The sequence below is a fragment of the Aplidium turbinatum genome, chromosome 4 (assembly GCF_918807975.1).
Source record: "Aplidium turbinatum chromosome 4, kaAplTurb1.1, whole genome shotgun sequence".
NCBI classification, from domain to species: domain Eukaryota; kingdom Metazoa; phylum Chordata; class Ascidiacea; order Aplousobranchia; family Polyclinidae; genus Aplidium; species Aplidium turbinatum.
In genome coordinates this window covers 21,968,263-21,987,672 of record NC_137475.1, presented here as the reverse complement: position 1 = coordinate 21,987,672, position 19,410 = coordinate 21,968,263, and the positions used below count along the sequence as shown (strand labels likewise).

General features: G+C 39.7%; 1 protein-coding gene across 1 annotated transcript in view; it reads left to right on the top strand.

Annotated features, from left to right (window-relative positions):
* Window positions 1-19,410, top strand: part of LOC145768981 (uncharacterized) — a 63,133-nt gene that overhangs the window by 5,070 nt on the left and 38,653 nt on the right. The window contains exon 2 of the mRNA XM_082580581.1: window positions 10,126-10,323. Coding sequence (XP_082436707.1) covers window positions 10,126-10,323 — 198 coding nt within the window. The remainder of the gene's footprint in view (window positions 1-10,125; window positions 10,324-19,410) is intronic.

The window sequence follows — 19,410 nt, the reverse complement described above, 5'->3', positions numbered from 1 at the left end:
AGACTAGTGACCAGAATCAATTTCTTTTCTTAACTTTTTTAAACTTGATTAGACTTGGTGTGTCTCCAGGCTACAATTTTTTATCAAGTTCAGTGTTTAGATTTGGACCTGGAGGGCGAAAATCGGCTGCTATGAGGGCGAAAATAGGTAAAATCAGTTACGTGCGCCGCGCAGTAACCAGTAATGGCTACACTTACAGAAATATGCAAATGAGACAAAAGTTCGTGGGAAAAAAAATTTTGCGGCTGGAGCTAGGCTACCCTACTGAAGTTGAACTTGAACAATTAGGCGGTGCAAACATATTACCTTTCGATGAAACCTCTCGGCTACCACGTTTGGTTTGCCTTTACATTACATTCAAAAGTTTTGTTGATATCAAAATGTCTTTGACTGTTTTGAGTTACAGCATCATTTTGTGAGAAAGGTTGTTTTGATGTAAAACAACAGAATGGCCCGTTTCGGCTAGTTCCCTATTTGGCTACAGTCCGATTAGGCTAGTTCCCTATTCGGTAGGGTGGTCCTCAAATGTACAGTAAAAATTTAAAGTTGAAAAAGTTTGGTTTTTACCCTCTCATTTGGTTCCTTTTCACTAAAAAACAGTTCACTAAAAGTTTGAAGTATTTTGATAAAGGTTTAGAGGTGCCACATGACTACCGGTAGTGAAAATTGACAAAAATACGAAAATTTTGTCAAAATAGGTAAACCGCCTAAATAAATGTCTTAAAAACAAAACTTCAGCAATATACAATGCACTGCAGATAAAAACGAAGAAAAGTAGGCAACAATCTTTCCGAATCTGGCAGTAGCAACTACTCCAGTCTGTTGTGGGCTATAAAACATGCTGTAATGATACGCTGAATATGTTTATAAGTTAGATCGCACCCACCTAGAGGGGACACATTTACGGGTCCCTATATCAAAATATAGTACAGTCTGTGGACTTTAAGTGCTTCTCAATATTCTTTTTATTGCAATTTGGAAGATTACATCAGTGCTGCTCTACAACTTGCAGAATATACTGCATTTGATCTTCATCTTTTGTCAGCAAATTATTAAAATTTTGCATCAATGCAACACCTCTTTCAGCAAAATCGTTGATCACATGAAAACCACTAACAATGCTTTTCACTCTCATAACTTTATCCAAATCCCATGCTACAACTGCCAGCTTTAGAAAGTCAGATGGCAAATCCAGAATCTGGAACAATCGCATGGTATTGCATGTGACAAAGTCTGATCAATCTTTTGAAAAGACATCATGTGGCAATGAAGACATACGCTTTAATGATGGACTATTCATACATTATGGGTCAAGCCAAAAACCATAATAAACACCATAATCAAAAAATGCAAGGCCAATGAGTTCTGAACTTATATACGTACCAAAAGTGTCTTGAGCATGTTTTCATTGCTTCTTTGGCTACCACTGAATCATGTTGCTGGTATTCCTTTAGTCTCTTTAACAATTGCAGATCGTTCCGTGGGGCGCACAAGCACATTGTTAGAGAAGCAGTAAACGAAGATTAGGAGAATATGCAATGCATATGCACATTGCAATACAAGAAAGAAGTATACTTCTAACATAGTTTTAACCATACATAACTGGTAACATAGTATAACATTTTAACCTAATACTACTTTTAACATAAAAATGAAAGTTTGTTTGAAACCACATCGCTCGTTATTGTTCAAATCAAACCGCATTCTGAACAGCCAAATCTTAAATGCATGTATAGCACTAGCAGTGGCCATCTATCTTGCCTGATGAAGGGCGCCAGGAAACGAAACCGAATGTCATGGTGCTCCATTTAAGAATTATAATTCAAGGAACTCTTGAGTCTTGATAGTCATCTCTTGATTGAGTTTTTTCCAACTGATCTTTGCAAAAACTAATGATCTCATCAGTACAGCAGAAGTCATCATTTTCTAAGGTGACATAACAATCTTTGTCAAAACTATCCCACTTTGCTTTAAATCTCTTGAAAAAAATAATATCCAGTCCAGATGATGGCCCAAGACATGTTAAGAGCGCTCTTTGCAACACAAGTTCTAGAATATGGTAACAGTAAGCCAAATGGAGCAAGTCCTTGTTTAATTCTTTTGGAATCAAGATACAAGCACCAGACTTAACTTATCAGTGTTGCTGGATGTCGTGTCAAAGCACATTGCTCTTATATACATTGTCAACAACACCCCAATCTTTAATACATACCATTACTCCAAGCAATTTAAAGTAGTCATTACACTTACAGTGACAATTACTGGTAACCGTTCACTTTTTTTGCCACCAGTTATATCTGGAAGGAGTTTTATCTGGAAGGTGTTTTATCTGGAAGGAGTTATATCTGGAAGGAGTTTTCCATCCCAGTAAACTGTGAGTATAGAGTCATGAACAAATTCATCTCTAATTTTTATAGTGATATCTTGCCGATGAAGGATTCTTGCCCTACATATTGATGAGCGATTGAGGGCTATTTCATGAAGGTTACATCCCAAACTGCTAGCTGTTGCAGCTAAAACAAATGTCGCTTTCCGGTCACTTAGGGCAGTCTGATCTAAAGCAGATGATAAAGCCTTGTTCATGATTTTTTGAGGCCTTTTTTTTGGAGTTGATGATTTTCCGTAAGGATAACATCATCATTAATCGCCAATACAAAGTCTTTACTACCCATTTTACCTTGTCGATCTGGCAATCTTTGTATCACCAACAACTGTTTATCTTGTTCACTGTTCATGATGGAAAGAGCATCTTCATTTGCAATGTCAAATAGTCCTAAAATTTCATCTTTAAATTTGTTTTCTTTTTCAATTTGTAGTTTGGATCTTCTTTTGAAACCTTTTTGCAATGATTTCCATTTCTGAAACAGCCTTTCATTATTTCTACTGCCCACTGAACTTAACATATTTGCTTGACAACAAAAAGACCAACTTTCTTAGCCAAATAGTGAACAAGTGCCACTGCTATGCCTTGTATTGATACTAAATATACTCATGGAAAGCTGAGGAATAGAAGCCACATGGTTTCATCATGCTGTGCAATGTTTGATTTTAACCTTATTTTCAGTTTTTTTTGCATTTTCTCAAAAATTAAAGCAGTTAGAGCATACTTTCCTCTTGAGTATAGATATGTACATATAGATAGATATGTACATATAGATAGGTACACGACAACTGGGCGAGACAAAGTGGGCGATACCCACGCGGGCGAGACCAGGTGGGCGACGAGACAAGTGGGCGACGAGACAAGTGGGCGACGAGACAAGTGGGCGACGGACCAAGTGGGCGACGAGCCAAGTTGGCGACAGCCAAAGTGGGCGACGGAAGCGAAAGTTTAGCCGTTCGAAAAAAAAATATGACTTTTGATTTTTAGTTTAAAATACAATGATTGATTTGTGGAAGGGAGGCAATGAGAGTTCTCACGCTGAATTTCACGAAGCATTGGAAGCAACATTTTCATTATTTTTTGTGGTCTAGTAATAGCGCTTGCTGTTTGATGTTAATTTGCATTGTGACATCATCTTGACACATTATTTTGCAATTTGCGGCGTCGGGTTTATCGTGAAGCTTAAGAGAAACCTCACAGAAAAGAGACAAACGAATGGCCAAAGAGTGGTTTAAGTCAGTTATGAACATTCCCTAACCGTTATCAAAGCTTGTCAGTATAAAATATGACTTTTAATTTTTACTTTGAAATACAATGGTTGATTTATGTATTTTTTTGGATATTTTGACCGATTTGACTATATTTTTTTCGGACATTTTGCTAAAAAATTGGTCAATGACGGAAAAAAAAACAGCGCACAATTAGTGTTCTTGACACTATAAATCGTATATGCGCGGAAAATCCAATGTCTCATAGGGACTTGCTATTAACTTACATTTACAATGTTGTATGTGAAAGTACCAATAAAACTTTAATGGACAGGATCCACCACAGACTATGTGGGACTTCTCAAGAGGCATTTATAAGTCATAATTTTAACTTGGGCACTTAAAGTCAATTGATATTTTTAATCTGAATGCTCTAGTCTAGACGCTGCGTAGCCGCATCACCAGTTTACAGAACACATTGTGACTGACAGTCATTACTAGGGCCATTTTGTTTATGACCTAAAAATTGAAAAATATGACTTTATTTTTAGAGCATCAAATTTATGCTAATCTCCGTAGTTAATGATTCGTATGTAAGTTTTTACATGTATTTTAAACAATAACACACTCGAACAACTAACAAAAACTTCTGTTTCGCTTGAAAATCACTACAAACATTCAAATGTCTAATGCATGTACCTACCAAACCAGCTACTTATTAGTTAAGATCTCAGCACTGGCTGACCTAGTGACCTACCGCAAGTGTTTATAATATTCAGAGAATGGATTGTGTGTTGCAAAATAATGTGTCAAGCTGATGTCACAATGCAAATTAACATCAAACAGCAAGCGCTATTACTAGACTACAAAAAATAATGAAAATGTTGCTTCACCATCAATCATTGTATTTTAAACTAAAAATCAAAAGTCATATTTTTTTTCGAACGGCTAAACTTTCGCTTTGGCCGTCGCCCACTTGGCTCGTCGCCTACTTGACTCGTCGCCCACTTGGTCCGTCGCCCACTTGTCTCGTCGCCCACTTGGGTCGTCGCCCACTTGTCTCGTCGCCCACCTGGTCTCGCCCAAGTGGGTATCGCCCACTTTGTCTCGCCCACTTTGTCTCGCCCAGTTGTCGCGTACCGGATATGAATATGGTTGCTTTGCATCTTTTGACACCAAGCACAGTTCTCTACCTCATCTGGTTCTGGAGTTATATAAATTTGAGCAAAAATTCCCCGCGACCCCCCAGCTCGATTTTCAAGTTCATTGTGGCACCCCTAAACGTAGTCCAATGGGTCTCAATTTTTTATAGGTTTAGTTTTTAGTCATTTGGAGACTTTTTAAAGGGTAAGACATAGCAATTTCAAAAAATCGATTTTGGGGACCACCCTACTATTCGGCTTCAGTTTTGAATTGTATTTTGTATTTTATTCCACAATATTGTTTCTTTTGCATTCCAACAAAGAAAAATAAATTGAAATGAAATTTAGCGCAAAATGTTTGAACTATTAAATTGAAATGTTTGCTCACATAAAATCGACATGTATCCTACGTCACCGTCTGTATGCAAACTTAGAATATATTAGAATCCTCAACTATTACAAAATTCCTATTCCAATGACGCCTTCTGTTTATTTAGAGAATGTTGTATTTTATTCCACAATATTGTTTCTTTTATAGTTGAAATTGTCAAAAGCTTTAGATGAGTGGGGTTTAGACCTAACCACTCGTCGTCGTCGTTCGTATGAAGCAGAAAGTTTGTGGTCAGCCGAATGGAAGGACTTGGAGCCAACTTTTCGTCTGAAAGTCATCTAGTGTACGGAGACCTGTTATTCCATTGGGAGGGGAATAGATGGGACACCCAAAGATGATGTGGTTAGCTGTTTGCTCCGTCGCACCGCACTGACAAGCAGCAGAGTCCCTTATGCCCCAGCGTGTCAAGCAAGCATTGAAGCGGCCAACTCCCGTTCTTATTCGGTTCAGTGTCACCCACTCCCTTCTCTGAAGCTCAGAACCAAGTGGGAGTGAAGAGGCAGGAGAGACATCGAATAGAACGAGGCGAGACTTTATTTTTGGCACAGTGCTCAATTCCTCGGACCAGGTATCTGACGTGCTGAAATCAGCTAGCTGGAGTTTTGCAGCATGCCTTACAAAAGGGCGCCGTGATGGTAGGCGTTGTATGATTGGGACATTGAGAGGGGATACGCAATCGTGTAGTATGTGGTTCGGATCAGCACAGGCTTTATTTACCAACAAAGACACCATCGCTTCTCTGCGTACATTAGCGGGTAGGATACCTGACAGCACTGGAAGGTATTGCTGTGGTGTTGGTTTTAAGCATCCAGTAATAATGCGCATTGTCTCGTTCAGGCAGGCGTCTAATTTTTTGGTGTGCTTGCTGCGACACCATGCCGGAGCTGCGTATTCCGCGGCACTGTAGGCAAGCGCCAGGCCACCTATGCGGATTGTAGATGGTTTAGCTCCCCATGTTGTGCCGGCCAAGCACCTCAAAAGTCCATTGCGTGCAGTTACTTTTGCACGCAGGCCTTGGATGTGCTGCTTGTACGTCAGTTGCCTATCCAGTTTCATCCCGAGATAAGTTGGTTGACTCTTGAACGGTAACTGACAACCATTGACTTCGACCTTCAATTTCCTGTCGACTTGGTGATTATTGAGATGAAAAGTACTGACGGTAGTCTTTGTAGCACTGAGTTGCAGTCTCCACATGTTCAAGTATTCCGAAATTATTTTCATATCTGACTCCAGTGAGTGCTCTACATTGGACCAGATTCTATTAGTGGTTAGTAGGGCTAAATCGTCGGCATAACCATATTGCTTTGACTTGGTGTAGGAGAGGTCGCTGATGTAAATATCGAATAGCAGTGGTGCCAAGGTTGATCCTTGAGGCACGCCGTTTTTCAAAGAGTGAGGTCGACTACTCTGTCCATCACTGGTATGAACTGTGAAGCGTCTATTAGAGATCATCTCCAGAATGAATCGAACTGTGAAGCGGCTAGGGATAAAACGAAGAAGCTTGAGAGTCAGTCCACGATGCCATACCGTGTCATAGGCCGCAGTTAGGTCAACCAGTACCAGGCCAGCTTTCTCTCGATGTTCTCTCGATGACCTAACCACTGAGATCTTAAAACTAAAAATGATAACAGAGAGATGTATGTCTGATTCTTCTGTTTATTTAGAGAATTTTGTATTTTATTTTACAATATCGTTTCTTTTGTATTCTTGCATTTTATCCAGTGTTTACCTTTGAGTGCCTTCCCAGACTTTGAGTGCCTTCCCAGACATTGAGTGCCTTCCCAGAATTGATTGAATGTCTGCAGATGCTGAATCAATGTAAAAATGACGAATTTTGTTGTCTGGGTTTGTTCAAAATAAGTGTTTTACATCAAAACAACATTCTTCATGATTAACAATGAGGTTAATGAGATAAAGTCTCAGTGAAAACGTGTCAACGAAAAAAAGACAGTTGCCAAATAACGTTTGACGTAAAAGATGAAGTTAAAACCTAAGTGGCAGTTTAGAATAAACCTGGGTTTCGGCATTACATGACCTGGAATTCCTTTTGTGACTTTCTTCGTTAGACTCTCAGTTGATGTTACTTTATCATGGCAGAGGAATTGATTAGTACGCAACGACATGAAAACGAACGGAATGCGAAAGAAACGATATTTTCAAATAAAATACAAAATTCTCTAAATAAACAGAAGGCGTGATTAAATTAATTATCGTTGAATTTTCAAAACGAATAGAGGACTAGCCGAAAAAGACTGTAGCCGAATAGGGAACTAACCGAATCGGACTAGCCGAATAGTAGCAGACCCGTAAAACAAATATTTTGAACTGTCTGTTCAAAATACTAACTTACAGGCTGAAGGCACTCAAAAGTAAACACTGGATGAGATATATTTGAAATATCATATAAAATCAACAAATAGCTTATTTAAAAATGAATGACATGACGCAAAGAAGGTGGATAAAACAATATCGATTTTATAACCCAAAATGTGTATGCTGTGAAACAGCTGCACGGCTAAAAATGTTTGGAAACTACTGCCATAGCTCATGCATACAGATGGTCTTTACAACAATCCAATTCATCAATGCATTACAATTACAAATATCAACAATCCAATCATTCATTATCATTCATTTAATTTTAATATATCATTCTTTTTCAGAGCAGCAAAGACATGTATTGAACATGACTTTATAACTTCTTAATTTGACCTCGTAGCAACGGCGTTGTTTCACTGTTATCGGTTTGACAACTTACTGCACCACCAAAAAAACATGACTTTAATGACTTTTACTGGTCTTAGTCATTACATTTTAAGACTTGAAGTCATACGGAATTAGAACTTTGCAGTGGTTGCCGGATGATTCTGCTGCCTGTCGCTTATGCCAAAAAATACTTCAACAGAATGCATCATCAGCATCGGTATTGCGACTGACAAGTTTCGATAACAGTTAGGGAGCGTTCATAGCTGACGTCAACCACTTTTTGGCTTTCGTTTGTCTCTTTTCTGAGGGATTTCTCTTAAGCTTCATGATAAACCGTGATGCCGCAAAGCAACTAGATAAATTATATACGTCGCCCACTTGGCTCATCGCCCACTTGGCTCATTGCCCACTTGGTCCGTCGCCCACTTGGTCTCACCCAAGTGGGTTTTGCCCAGTTGGTCTCGCCCAGATGTCGTGTACCACACCCTCCTGCTCCCAGCGACAGTTTAAACTTGGGAAAATATTTTCCGAATTTTTTTAAGTCCAACTTTAATTTATTTTTCTCATAAAATAGCTTCAAAGTGATATTTTTCAGTTGTGTGAAAGAATTTTTCAATCTTATTCTTATTCCTAGCTGTTTGATAGCGATAAATTTTAGATCAATGCAAAACGCATTTTTTTGAGTTTAGGCTGGTGTAATTATCGCGATAACTGTTAACTCACAATTTAAAGGGATCAAACTACTAGCTGGACTCTTCATTATCACAGTAATCGAAAAACCGGATTCCAATCAGTATCAGTGTAATTCTTCTTTTTGTGCCGTCATTTTAGACCAGGGGTGACAAACCTTTTTGCGGTCGCGGGCTACTTTACACATGAGTTATCGAGCCACACAACTTTTTAATCGTAACCTACTATGAAATCTTCTATAAGCGACTCAAGATATTATTCATGAAAAGTAACAAACGGCAGATGAAAGTAATAAAACCCACACAGTTGAAAGGTTATGGGCAAATTGTTCGTAAGCAATTGTTCGTAAAGCAATTGTTCATAAGCAATTGTTCGTAAAACAATTGTTCGTAAACTGTTTTTCGTAAAATGAAATCCGTAAAACAATTCTTCGTAAAGCATTTCTTTGTATACATCAAATTTTAACCGCATGCACGAAAAAATGCTTTAGGAAGAATTGTTTTACGAAGAATTAATTTTACGAACAATCGCTTTACAAACAATTGCTTACGAACAATTGCTTTATGAACAATTGCTTACGAACAATTTGTCGGACACCCAGTTGAAATTATCTTACGCAGAATCGAAACATGCACTCAGTAAAAAACTAAAGCAAATCAACTAGAGCAAAAAGGATAGAGCAACAGTATGATACTTGCACTGGTAATGAAGACAATGAAGACAGTTTAATTTTCGAAGCATTTGCTTTAATATGAGTATGATTTCCTCTTTTTTTGGCTCTATCCTTTTTACTCAAGTTGACTAAATGTTTCGACCATTATGCTCCGAAACAAAAAATCAGTTAATGAAATTTCTTTTTCAAACAAACAAAAGCCCATCCCAATCATACAGCTGAAGCTATCTAATGCAGCATTGAAGGATAAAATATTAAAAAATAACATTGAAGCATTGAATTTTTTTGGTTAGTGGGATTTTTGGAAAGTTTTTTTGCTTGACTAAGCGTGCAATATTAGGTCGAACAGACGATGTGGCAACTCAACTGCATACTAAGATTTTCATCTGTCAGCCTCGACCTGTAACGACTTTTTGTAAAGTGCATTTTAGAAAAGAACTATTCGCATAGGCACAAGCTGCCGAAAACAGATGACCATTTGAGAGCGTGAGCGTGGCAAGAAAATAGCAAAGGAAAGGTGTACCAGTGAAGGCATAAAACAGCTTTGAGATGTCTTTTGTCTTTAATGCATGAGCGATTGTCAAATTGTTTTGCGGGCTGCGCAAAATTATTTGACAGGCCGCAGGTTTGTCACCTCTGGTTTAGACTGACGCTAGGAGGATATGGGTTAAACAGGTCTAGCGTCCCATGTATTCTTCTCCCAGAAGAATAACAAGTCTCTGTGCACTTGACAATTTAATGAAAAATTGGCACAAAATCCTTTCATTCGGTTCATCACAAACTTTGTGTTTCATAAAAACGGCGATGGGAATTGGAAAGCTTTGGAGCTGAAGCGGCAGCCATGGATCTGGATGTAAAGTTTGACAGCTTTGGAGCTGCTGTATCTTTAACTGTATGCATTATTTTGTAACTTTTTTAACTGTATTTTTCAGGATAACAACACAGCACTTCATGTGGCATGCCTTCATGGAAACTTAGAAACAGTTGCATTTCTTATAGACAATGGTGCTAACGCACTAGCCAGAGACAGCAATGAATTCACCCCTTTCATGCTTGCCTGTTATGGTGGTCATGTAGAGTGTGCTGAAAAAGTTCGCAATTGCTACCCATCTGTTGACCAGGTTGATATGGTATGGTTATTTTTATTTGATGTTGGTTTCTGTTATATATAATATATATTAGGGTGTTTCATGATTGTATGCAAAAAAAATAATTTTGGATTTTGATGATGCATACCCCCTCATTTTGTGAAGTTGAGGGAGAAAATAAAAACTGTAAAGGTTTTAGCCTGATTGGAGGTCATTTACTGACCTCTCAAGGACTTGATAATTTTAGCATTATGGGGACAGTGGCTAGGGTGGAGTAAAAAAAACTTTTTTTTATAATTAAAAAAAAAGGTAATCTTGATCCTTGACAAATTGGAAAAAAACAATAGCAAAACTGGTTTCGAGGAGTTGCACCCCCTATTGGCCGTGCTACCCCCCATTTTATGGGGAAATACCCCCAAAATTCTCAAATCGGCTGTAAATTTGGAACTGCTGGTGCTAGAAGCACGAGTTTGGTATCAAAAAATTTCACTAGAAAAAAATTTTTGACAAAAACGTATATTTGACTATGTTTTGGTCAAAAACGGTAGCGCAAGCACAAGATAATGGGAAAATGCACATGCTGTACTACATATGCAGGTTACAGATGACTTGGATACTTTCGCTTATTGTATTTGCAATTAATATACAGCATAGTATGCATAATATACGGTATACATGACGTAGAGAACACAAGGATTAATCGAGAGTATGTTGGCAGTGGCAACCATGGTCATTTGTCAAACAATACAGTAGTGTGACTGGTAATACAATATAGTGCTCATGTCATGTACACACACAGTAGCAAGTAACAAGTTTACTGCACTGCTGCACAATATTATGTAGGTTACTACTGGGCACCTGTTCAAAGTGAAGGTGCATAATAACATGACATATACTGTAATTGGTGATGGGTAGACTGTGATCTGTCGTGAAATCATTGTCAAGGAAATACCAGCACACAGATTGATATGATTCATACTGCTGCATGTGCTCGGGCTAACCTACCGGGACTACATTGAGACTTCAGCTACCAGCACAAAAAGGTGAACATGTTAATCTAGTGGGAATTGCTTCTTGCTAGGGATGGGCAAAATAGAATAATTAGCTATTCTAGAATATTCTAGAATACTGAAACCGAATATAGAATACAGATATCTATTCTAGAATAATTGACAGTTTTTACCATCGACACATTTTAATGATTTTTATGACTTTACAAAAACAATGAACATCACAAAAATTGCTTATCGCAGTGTAACAAATTTAGCCTTTCTAAATTTTCACCAGTCAAACGAGATCTCAACTTGGTGGCAGTTAAACCTGCACTTGAAAAACATCTCTCTGAAGAAGCAGATGTAGTAGGTACACAAAAATATTTTGAAACTAACTGATAGAAACAAGAAAATTGGTTTTTGTTTTGCTTTCCATCAAACAAAGGCGTTTTGAAGAGATGTAGTGGATGCTTCAACAACGCGAGATATAGGCTATAGGTATCTATTTCTGAAGCAGGGGAAACCAAATTTGCTGATTCATCTTCACTACTACAAGCAGCATCTTCAAGAAGAATCCCACAGCTCAACAAGTCGTCCATGCCACTGTACTGGCATAACGGTAGTACAGGTCCGTAGCCAGCCGGGGGCCTCGCCCCCCCCCTAAAAAAATGTTGCCTCCTGGCAAAATCCCAACATTCTCGAGCAACAGCTACAATTATAATGATTTTGCCTATTTAAATGTTTTCGGCCCCCCCTAAAAAAAGTTGCCCCCCTTGCTCTGCGGTAGTATAGTAATTGCTAAGAAAACAAAGCCAACTACCCGTACGTACTTCTACGGGGAGGGTCGCTTATTCGCACACCCTGTGGTCGACGTTGCCCTGCATATGAGAGTGGGAGCTCACGATGCTAGGTGGCCCAGCGAAGGCAAGTCGACCCTTCTATTCTACCAGAAACAACTTAGGTTTGTGGTACCGAAATAGAGAAAAATCCTGAAAGCGGATTAAGCTGTTTCGTGCCACACTTCCGCAAGACTGTGAGGACTACAAAGCGCTTGACAAGAAAGATCTCTTTAATGCGAACAATGAAACTCGTGCGTTTTTTCCGACGCCGCATCGCACTGAATCGATAAACAATTCTACTTTCGCTGCAGCGAATTCGTTGCGATCAAACGGACTATTACGAAGTAGATCGTTAAAGCGGTTTCAATTATCCGATTTCATATGCATTTTGAAACCGGTTAGACTCTACAACCGGTTATTCTATATTCGGTATTCTATTTTGCCCATCCCTACTTCTTGCTGTTAAATTCTTTCATAAATTTACGAGATTGCACCTTCTGACGAATCAGCCCATCCCTTCTTTCAAAACCTACAGCATAAGCTTGCTTCAGTCACAAGGTTGACATGACGCTCCACCTCTTGAATGTGGCAAGGATAATCCAGCTGCAGAGGTTAGTCGATGACATTTGTCAAGTTGTTGATCTGGTTAGCGATCTCATGATTGATAGGTGGCTTAGACTTATGAACTGTGTCAATCTTCACAAGTTGGTGATGATGATTTTGCTATTAAGCTGTGGCACAAGAAATCTGTGCATTGCAGGTGGCACAGCTGGTGAAATTTCCTTTCTCAGCTTTTGATTTCCATCTTCAGCTTGTTGTGAGGAACCAACATAATTCTTGCTTTGCTTTTCCTGTGCTTATGAACGTAAGGAATGGATTTGTTGGACTGCTGCTCTCTGCTCTAAGTCTTCATCAACATGCCCAAGCATAACAGCCCAACACATGTAGCCATAATACTGGTCAGAACTAAGGTTATCGATCACACTGTTGGGCAACGCAGGAAATTTGGAATTGGGGATTGATTTGAATTGAACAACTTTACATTCACAATCGCTGCCTCCCAATTCCTTTCCAATGGTTCCAGAAAAAGATGAATGGCTGTTTGCTGTCCCACCTGAGTTTGTAAATATATCTCGTAGAGGGAGCTCATTGCAGTGCAGTACGCATATAACCCACTGCACTGGTCTTTTGAGTTGCCCTTCTTCATTTTGGTTTTGGTTATGGTCATATTTGTATGCAATAATAGGCGTGGGACAAACGCCAATGCATCAGCATAGGGTTATTCCATGCAATATCAATGGCCTTTGAGAGGTCTGTTAATGATATCCAATCAAGCTAAAAGTTTGGGAAACTTATTTTCTCACCAAGCCTCACGAAATGAGAGGGTATGCATACCCGAAATCCAAAATAATTTTTTTTGAAACACCCTAATATATATAGTTGGTAGCCTTTACTTGACTTATTTTTAATTTTGTACTTTAGACAAGCAAAACAAAGTAACCTTACTGGGTTTAACATAATGTATTGCACACAAAACAAAATATATAATAATTGATTGAGCTTCGCTTTTAGCAGCATGATCGTTGTTTACGTTTTTCGGTGGCATTGCCGTTCGACACATGCAGTCACTATTCGACAAACGCCGTGCCTTATGAAAAAAAAACTGAGGGAAGACGTCAAGTCAGGTCGAGGAACAATCGGGGCTGGGGCATCACTTGATGTAATCATAAGAGTGGCGACTCTTGCACCAGGTACTTCAAGGCATGGCCTAAAAGCGCCGCTTCACCTGAGAAATTCCCGAGGTGGCCGCACCGCCATTTTGAACACTGCGGGAAATGCTTTGATCAAAGTTCTATCGCCTGGTATCGAACATTTCGCCACACACGTTTCGTGCTATTTGCCACAGCGGGTTTCTTTTACAGATGAACTAACTTACGGTACTTTTTAATCGCACGCTGGTTGAGCGATTGCAAAGGAGTATCAAGCGCTAAGTTGTGTATGTACCGGACATGTATATTATTTGTTTTGCTCCAGGAAGAAAACTGTTGTAAACGCGAAACTGAGGATTGCAAAAGAAAAACTCCCTTAGGCTAGGCTATACCGCTAGCGCGTAATCTACAGCGAGAATTTTTCCTTTGGTATCTCTTTAGTCTCGCTTAGTACGTAAATGGTTATGCACGTACCCGCCTGCAAACACAGTGAGGAGCGAAATATGCTGGTTATCAAGTGTTTGATTCCAAGCCTTAGAACATGAATCAAAGCATTTTTCCGCAGTGTTTGATATATTCTTCTAAAAGAGAACTCCTTTCCATAGAAATAGCGACCTTTTCATCTGTATTTCTGAACATCTGGGCGGAAACTAGGCTGTTTTCTAGATGTGAAAAACTTTTGTAACAAGTATCCAACAGAGTCATTTTGACAGTGCAATATTGTTAATTGTCTCATACGGCGAAATACCAACTGGTATAGATGTTGACAACTAAAAGTAGTCTAGGTTATTTTATCTATAAAAGAAACCCGTTGTGTCAAATAGCGCGAAACGTGTGTGGCGAAATGTTTGATGCCAGGCGTTAGAACTTCGATCTAAGCATTTTACCGTAGTGTTCAATATGGCGGCGCAGACGCCTTGGGAATTTCTCGCGTGAAGCGTCGCTTTTAGGCCTCGATTTGAAGTAGTAGGCTACCTGGTGAAAGAAAATTTACATAAGTAGGTACTCTTATAATTGCATCACATGATGCTCCCCCACCCCCCGATTGTTCCTCCGGAATGGCCCGATTCGGTGAGTCCGATTCGGTGAGAGCCTTTTTCGGTGAGAGCCTTTTTCGGTGAGAGCCCTATTCGGTGATTTTTTTTTAAATTATTGGGTACCGTAGCCTAATTATTATTGCCGTTATAGGGTTAAGGGATAGGGGATAGGGGATGGGGGATAGGGGTTGGGGGTTAGGGGTTGGGGGTTAGGGGATGGGGGTTTTTTGGGGGTTAGGGGATGGGGTCTTTTTGGGGGTTAGGGGATGGGGTCTTTTTGGGGGTTGGGGGTTTTGGTTTTTTTTGGGGGTTTTGGGTCTTTTTGGGGTTTTTTTGGGGGTTTTGGGTCTTTTTGGGTTTTTTTGGGGGTTTTGGTTTTTTTTGGGGGTTTTGGGTCTTTTTGGGGGTTTTGGTTTTTTTTGGGGGTTTGGGTTTTTTTTGGGGGTTTTGGGGTTTTTTGGGGGTTTGGGTTTTTGGGGTTTTAATTAGGCTAAAAAAAAAATTCAAAAAAATCACCGAATAGGGCTCTCACCAAAAAAGGCTCTCACCGAATCGGACTCACCGAATCGGACTCACCGAATAGTAGCAGACCCTTGTTCCTCGACCTGATTTGACGTCCTCTCTCAGTTTTTTTTTTTTTTTTTAAATGTTTTTCTAATAGGACACTGCGTTTGTCGAATAGTGACGGTGCGTGTCAAACAACATTGCCGCCAAAAAAAGGAAAAAAATCGCAGCCCTGCACATGACTAGGGAACTGTGTTCCGAAAGCTACTGCAATCCGCTACTACCACAGTGAACTCGCAGCATCAGGCTAGAACAGGTCGTTAGAATCTACTTTGTGAAAAAATATATAACATAATGACTCAAACGTTTTCGACACGTACGTGTGTCCTCACCAGGATTTAAATCTTCGATGTACATTAGGGTGGCTCTTAAAATTGAGTTTTTGAATTTTGCTTGGGACACCCTTTCAAATGGTGAGGTTGTCAGAAAAAATAACTCTTGCAAATTTTTTTTTAATTTGAAGTTGATTTAGAGGTGGCCCTCCCCCCCTAAAGTTCTGTGCCCTCCCTCGAAATACCAAATCTGCATAACTCGAAAACCACTTGAGCTAGAGATACAGTTATTGTGTTAAAAGATGCAGAAAACATGGTTTTCTATCTGCTTTCTGAACATTGAATGCATCTATCTTGAGTAGAAAAGCAGTTATTTAGAAAAAACGCATTTGACCAAATCTTGATTTTACAACCTTTTTTGTGACCACGCAACCGTCTACAAAATTTCTTTTTTTTTGTCTTAATTTTTGCACCTTAGAGGGAACACTGGTAACGATATTCATTTCAAAATGTAATTCTGGTCAGTATCATACTGGAAGAAGCGATATTATTGACAATATTTTACATATTGCCTTGCGTATCGTGACAGGATGTCTGCGACCTACACCATCGGACAATTTCCCTGTCCTTGCAGGCAACCAACCAGCTGAGTTTCGTCGCGAAGAAGCCATCCTGTCTCTTTCTCGCCGCACTACGAACCCCAACCACTTGCTCCACTCAAATCTCTACGAATCTGTGAGCGAGCAATCGAGCATCCTCGGCAACTGAAATCGAGACACCCATTTGTATGTGACGCACAACTCCTGATGAAAACCGCTGAAGACCAATCCATCAGCGCGGCTACCTGGGAGGACAGCAAATGGAGCTCAGAGTGAAAGAAGAACTCCTCAAGACTCTAAAGTTGTATCTCCGACACCAGCCCCCATCCAACCGGAATGGATAATTTGCCAAGGAAGGCCTGGGTGCGGCTCAACCGCCTGCGTACTGGGCTAGCCTACTGGAGTCAGACTATTCCGCTTCAACATGCACAAATGGGGGATGGCTCCATCCGCAATCTGTGAGTGTGGCAAAGAGGAACAAACCACAGACCACACCATCTGTAACTGCACCAAATGGTGTGCGTGGTCTGCTTGAACTGGATGACGAATCAATGGACGAATCAAAGGATTGCTGCTCAACACCTGCTCAAGCATCTAAACAGCATCGCCACTGCCCAAGAGTGGTAAAAGACAGAGCCCTTGACCCCTGGAGTAACAAAGAAGGTTTAAAGTTTAAACGAAGAAGAATAGACAATATTGTTCTTGTTGGAATTTGGAAACAGTTTCCTGTGTTCAGTAACAACTTGCAAAAGAAACTGAAGTTGGTACTCATCTTCAGTTAAGATTTTGTTAAAATCCTGGATTAGACTTTGAGCAACTCCTCTCTCTGCTCTGTCATTGACTACTGAAAGTCCCTTCGCCATGTGTAAAGCTTGAATAAATGCACCATCTTCAGTCCAATGAGCAGGATCCTTTGAAAGTATAATTATTGCTTCATTTTCACCCAACACCAACAGCTGAAGAAGCCATTTTGAATTAGAGGTGCAATACTGATCTAGACCCTTATTGCTAAGAAACGCATCTACTTTGATGCTTGGTCTCCTTGGTGGACGTTCTCCTGTTTCATCTAACATGGTTGCCACCATTAGCTTTTTACTTTCCACAGACAATCGAGAGTCAAACAAGGCTAGACCAACCATTTCTTCGGACAGATACCATAAATGCAGACCAAGCTTTTTGCATAAATCGCCTTCGCCATCCAACAAGTGCGATGCATAGCACCTGAAGCTTGAAAGCGGATTCCACGCTCAGGAATTTCTCCAAGGAATATGATAAAAAACGGGCATTTTAGCTATGCATGAATGCATAAAAGTTTAGGAATACTTATTTCGTTTATTGCTTTACCAGTTTTACAGGTTAGTTTATGAACTTTGTTTATTGAATAGCTTGGGCCACAATACTTGTTTAGCACTGTTTTGTGCTAGAATACCGAAAACAGGTTTTTTCTAAATAACTGCTTTTCTACTCAAGATAGACGCAATCACTGTTCAGAAAGCAGATAGGAAATCATGCTTTCTGCATCTTTTGACACAAAAACCGTATCTCTAGCTCAAGCAGTTTTTGAGATATGCAGATTTGGTATTTTGGAGGAGGGCGCAAAACTTTAGGGGGGGAGGGCCACCTCTAAATCAATTTCAAATTCAAAATTTTTTTGCAGGAGTTATTTTTTCTGACAACCTCACCTTTTAAAAGGGTGTCCCACACAAAATTCATATTTTTTTCATTTTTTGCCAAATAAGAGCCACCCTAATGTACATAAAATGAAAAATCGTACTTAAGATAAATTTGACTTTGCACCATAACTGTAAGGACACTCTTGACTGAAAAGCACAAACTGAACAAATGATACAAGAAACATTACGAGTAATTATACGGTGGGAAGCAGATCACATGAGGTGTGAACTACAGGCATTGGACAAACGATTAGACACACACAAAAGGAACGACTAGTCACAGGCAAATAACTGGCGGTTAAGAGATAAATTGTTATGTTTGATTTTTAATAAGGATGTGCCGATTAATCGGCATCGGAATCGGCAGGTATCGGCAATTTTTGGAGAATCGGCATCGGAATCGGCATCGGAAAAAATTGCCGATTCTTTCCGATTCTTTATCAAAGTTTCCTAATCAAAAGTAGCGCGAGCGCGTGGAAATACCGATCAAAGAACGGCTTCTTTGAACAACCGCATCAGCGTCAACTAGCATTCGGAGAGCGGTAGTCTAAAACTCTAAATTATGACGATTGTCCGCCATTTTGTAAACTCTTGTTTATTAGGCACGAGATCAAAATACTTTCTTTGAAATGACGAAAAACGTTCAAAGAGAAACTCAGACCAGATAAAATATAAAAGTTGAATGATTACACAACGGTTAGAAGTTAAAGGAGAAATGGATTATTACGTAATAGTTATTAGCTTGCAGTATGCGAGGCGCTAAAAGCAAGAGAAAAAGCGATTGAGGATAAACTGCAAAGAAAATGAGAACAACTGTCTGAAAGATTCAAAACGCTTTTAGAAAAAAAACAAAGGGCGTCAATGGAAAACAACGTGTGAAGTTGCAAGTTATATCTTTTCAGACGCTGAATTGCAGTGAATTAATCTTGTCACTTAGTAAACACGTGAAAAAAGATTACCTCGTTCGCGCAATAATCACTGGATTGTTTGTTCAACCCATTCTTCTTCTTCTCTCGTTTGACTTGCAGTAGCTTGCCTCCTCGGCAATGCCTCCTCGTGCAGCCAAGATACGGTAGTTGGGTCCAGTTGTCGAATACCAGTGATTCCACTTGGGGGTCGTAAGATGGGACATTCGTGGAGTATGTGTTGCATTGTTTGTTCTACCGCTCCGCAGACACATATCGGCGAATTATGCAACCCCCACCTAAACAAATTAGCTCCAGTACAGCCAACGTCACATCTGATCCTGTTCAATGTGACCCATGCCTTTCTTGAGAGGTCTGCTCCAGGAGGGATGGAGAGTGCTGGCATAACTGAAAACTGGGGAGGGATATGTGGCAGCTCGTTCCATTCTTGGGTCCATGTTTCCATGCAGCTGAAGTTCTTATCCACAAGTTGTGTAGCATATCGATGGAATGGGCGCCTTGATGATAGGCGTTGAGGT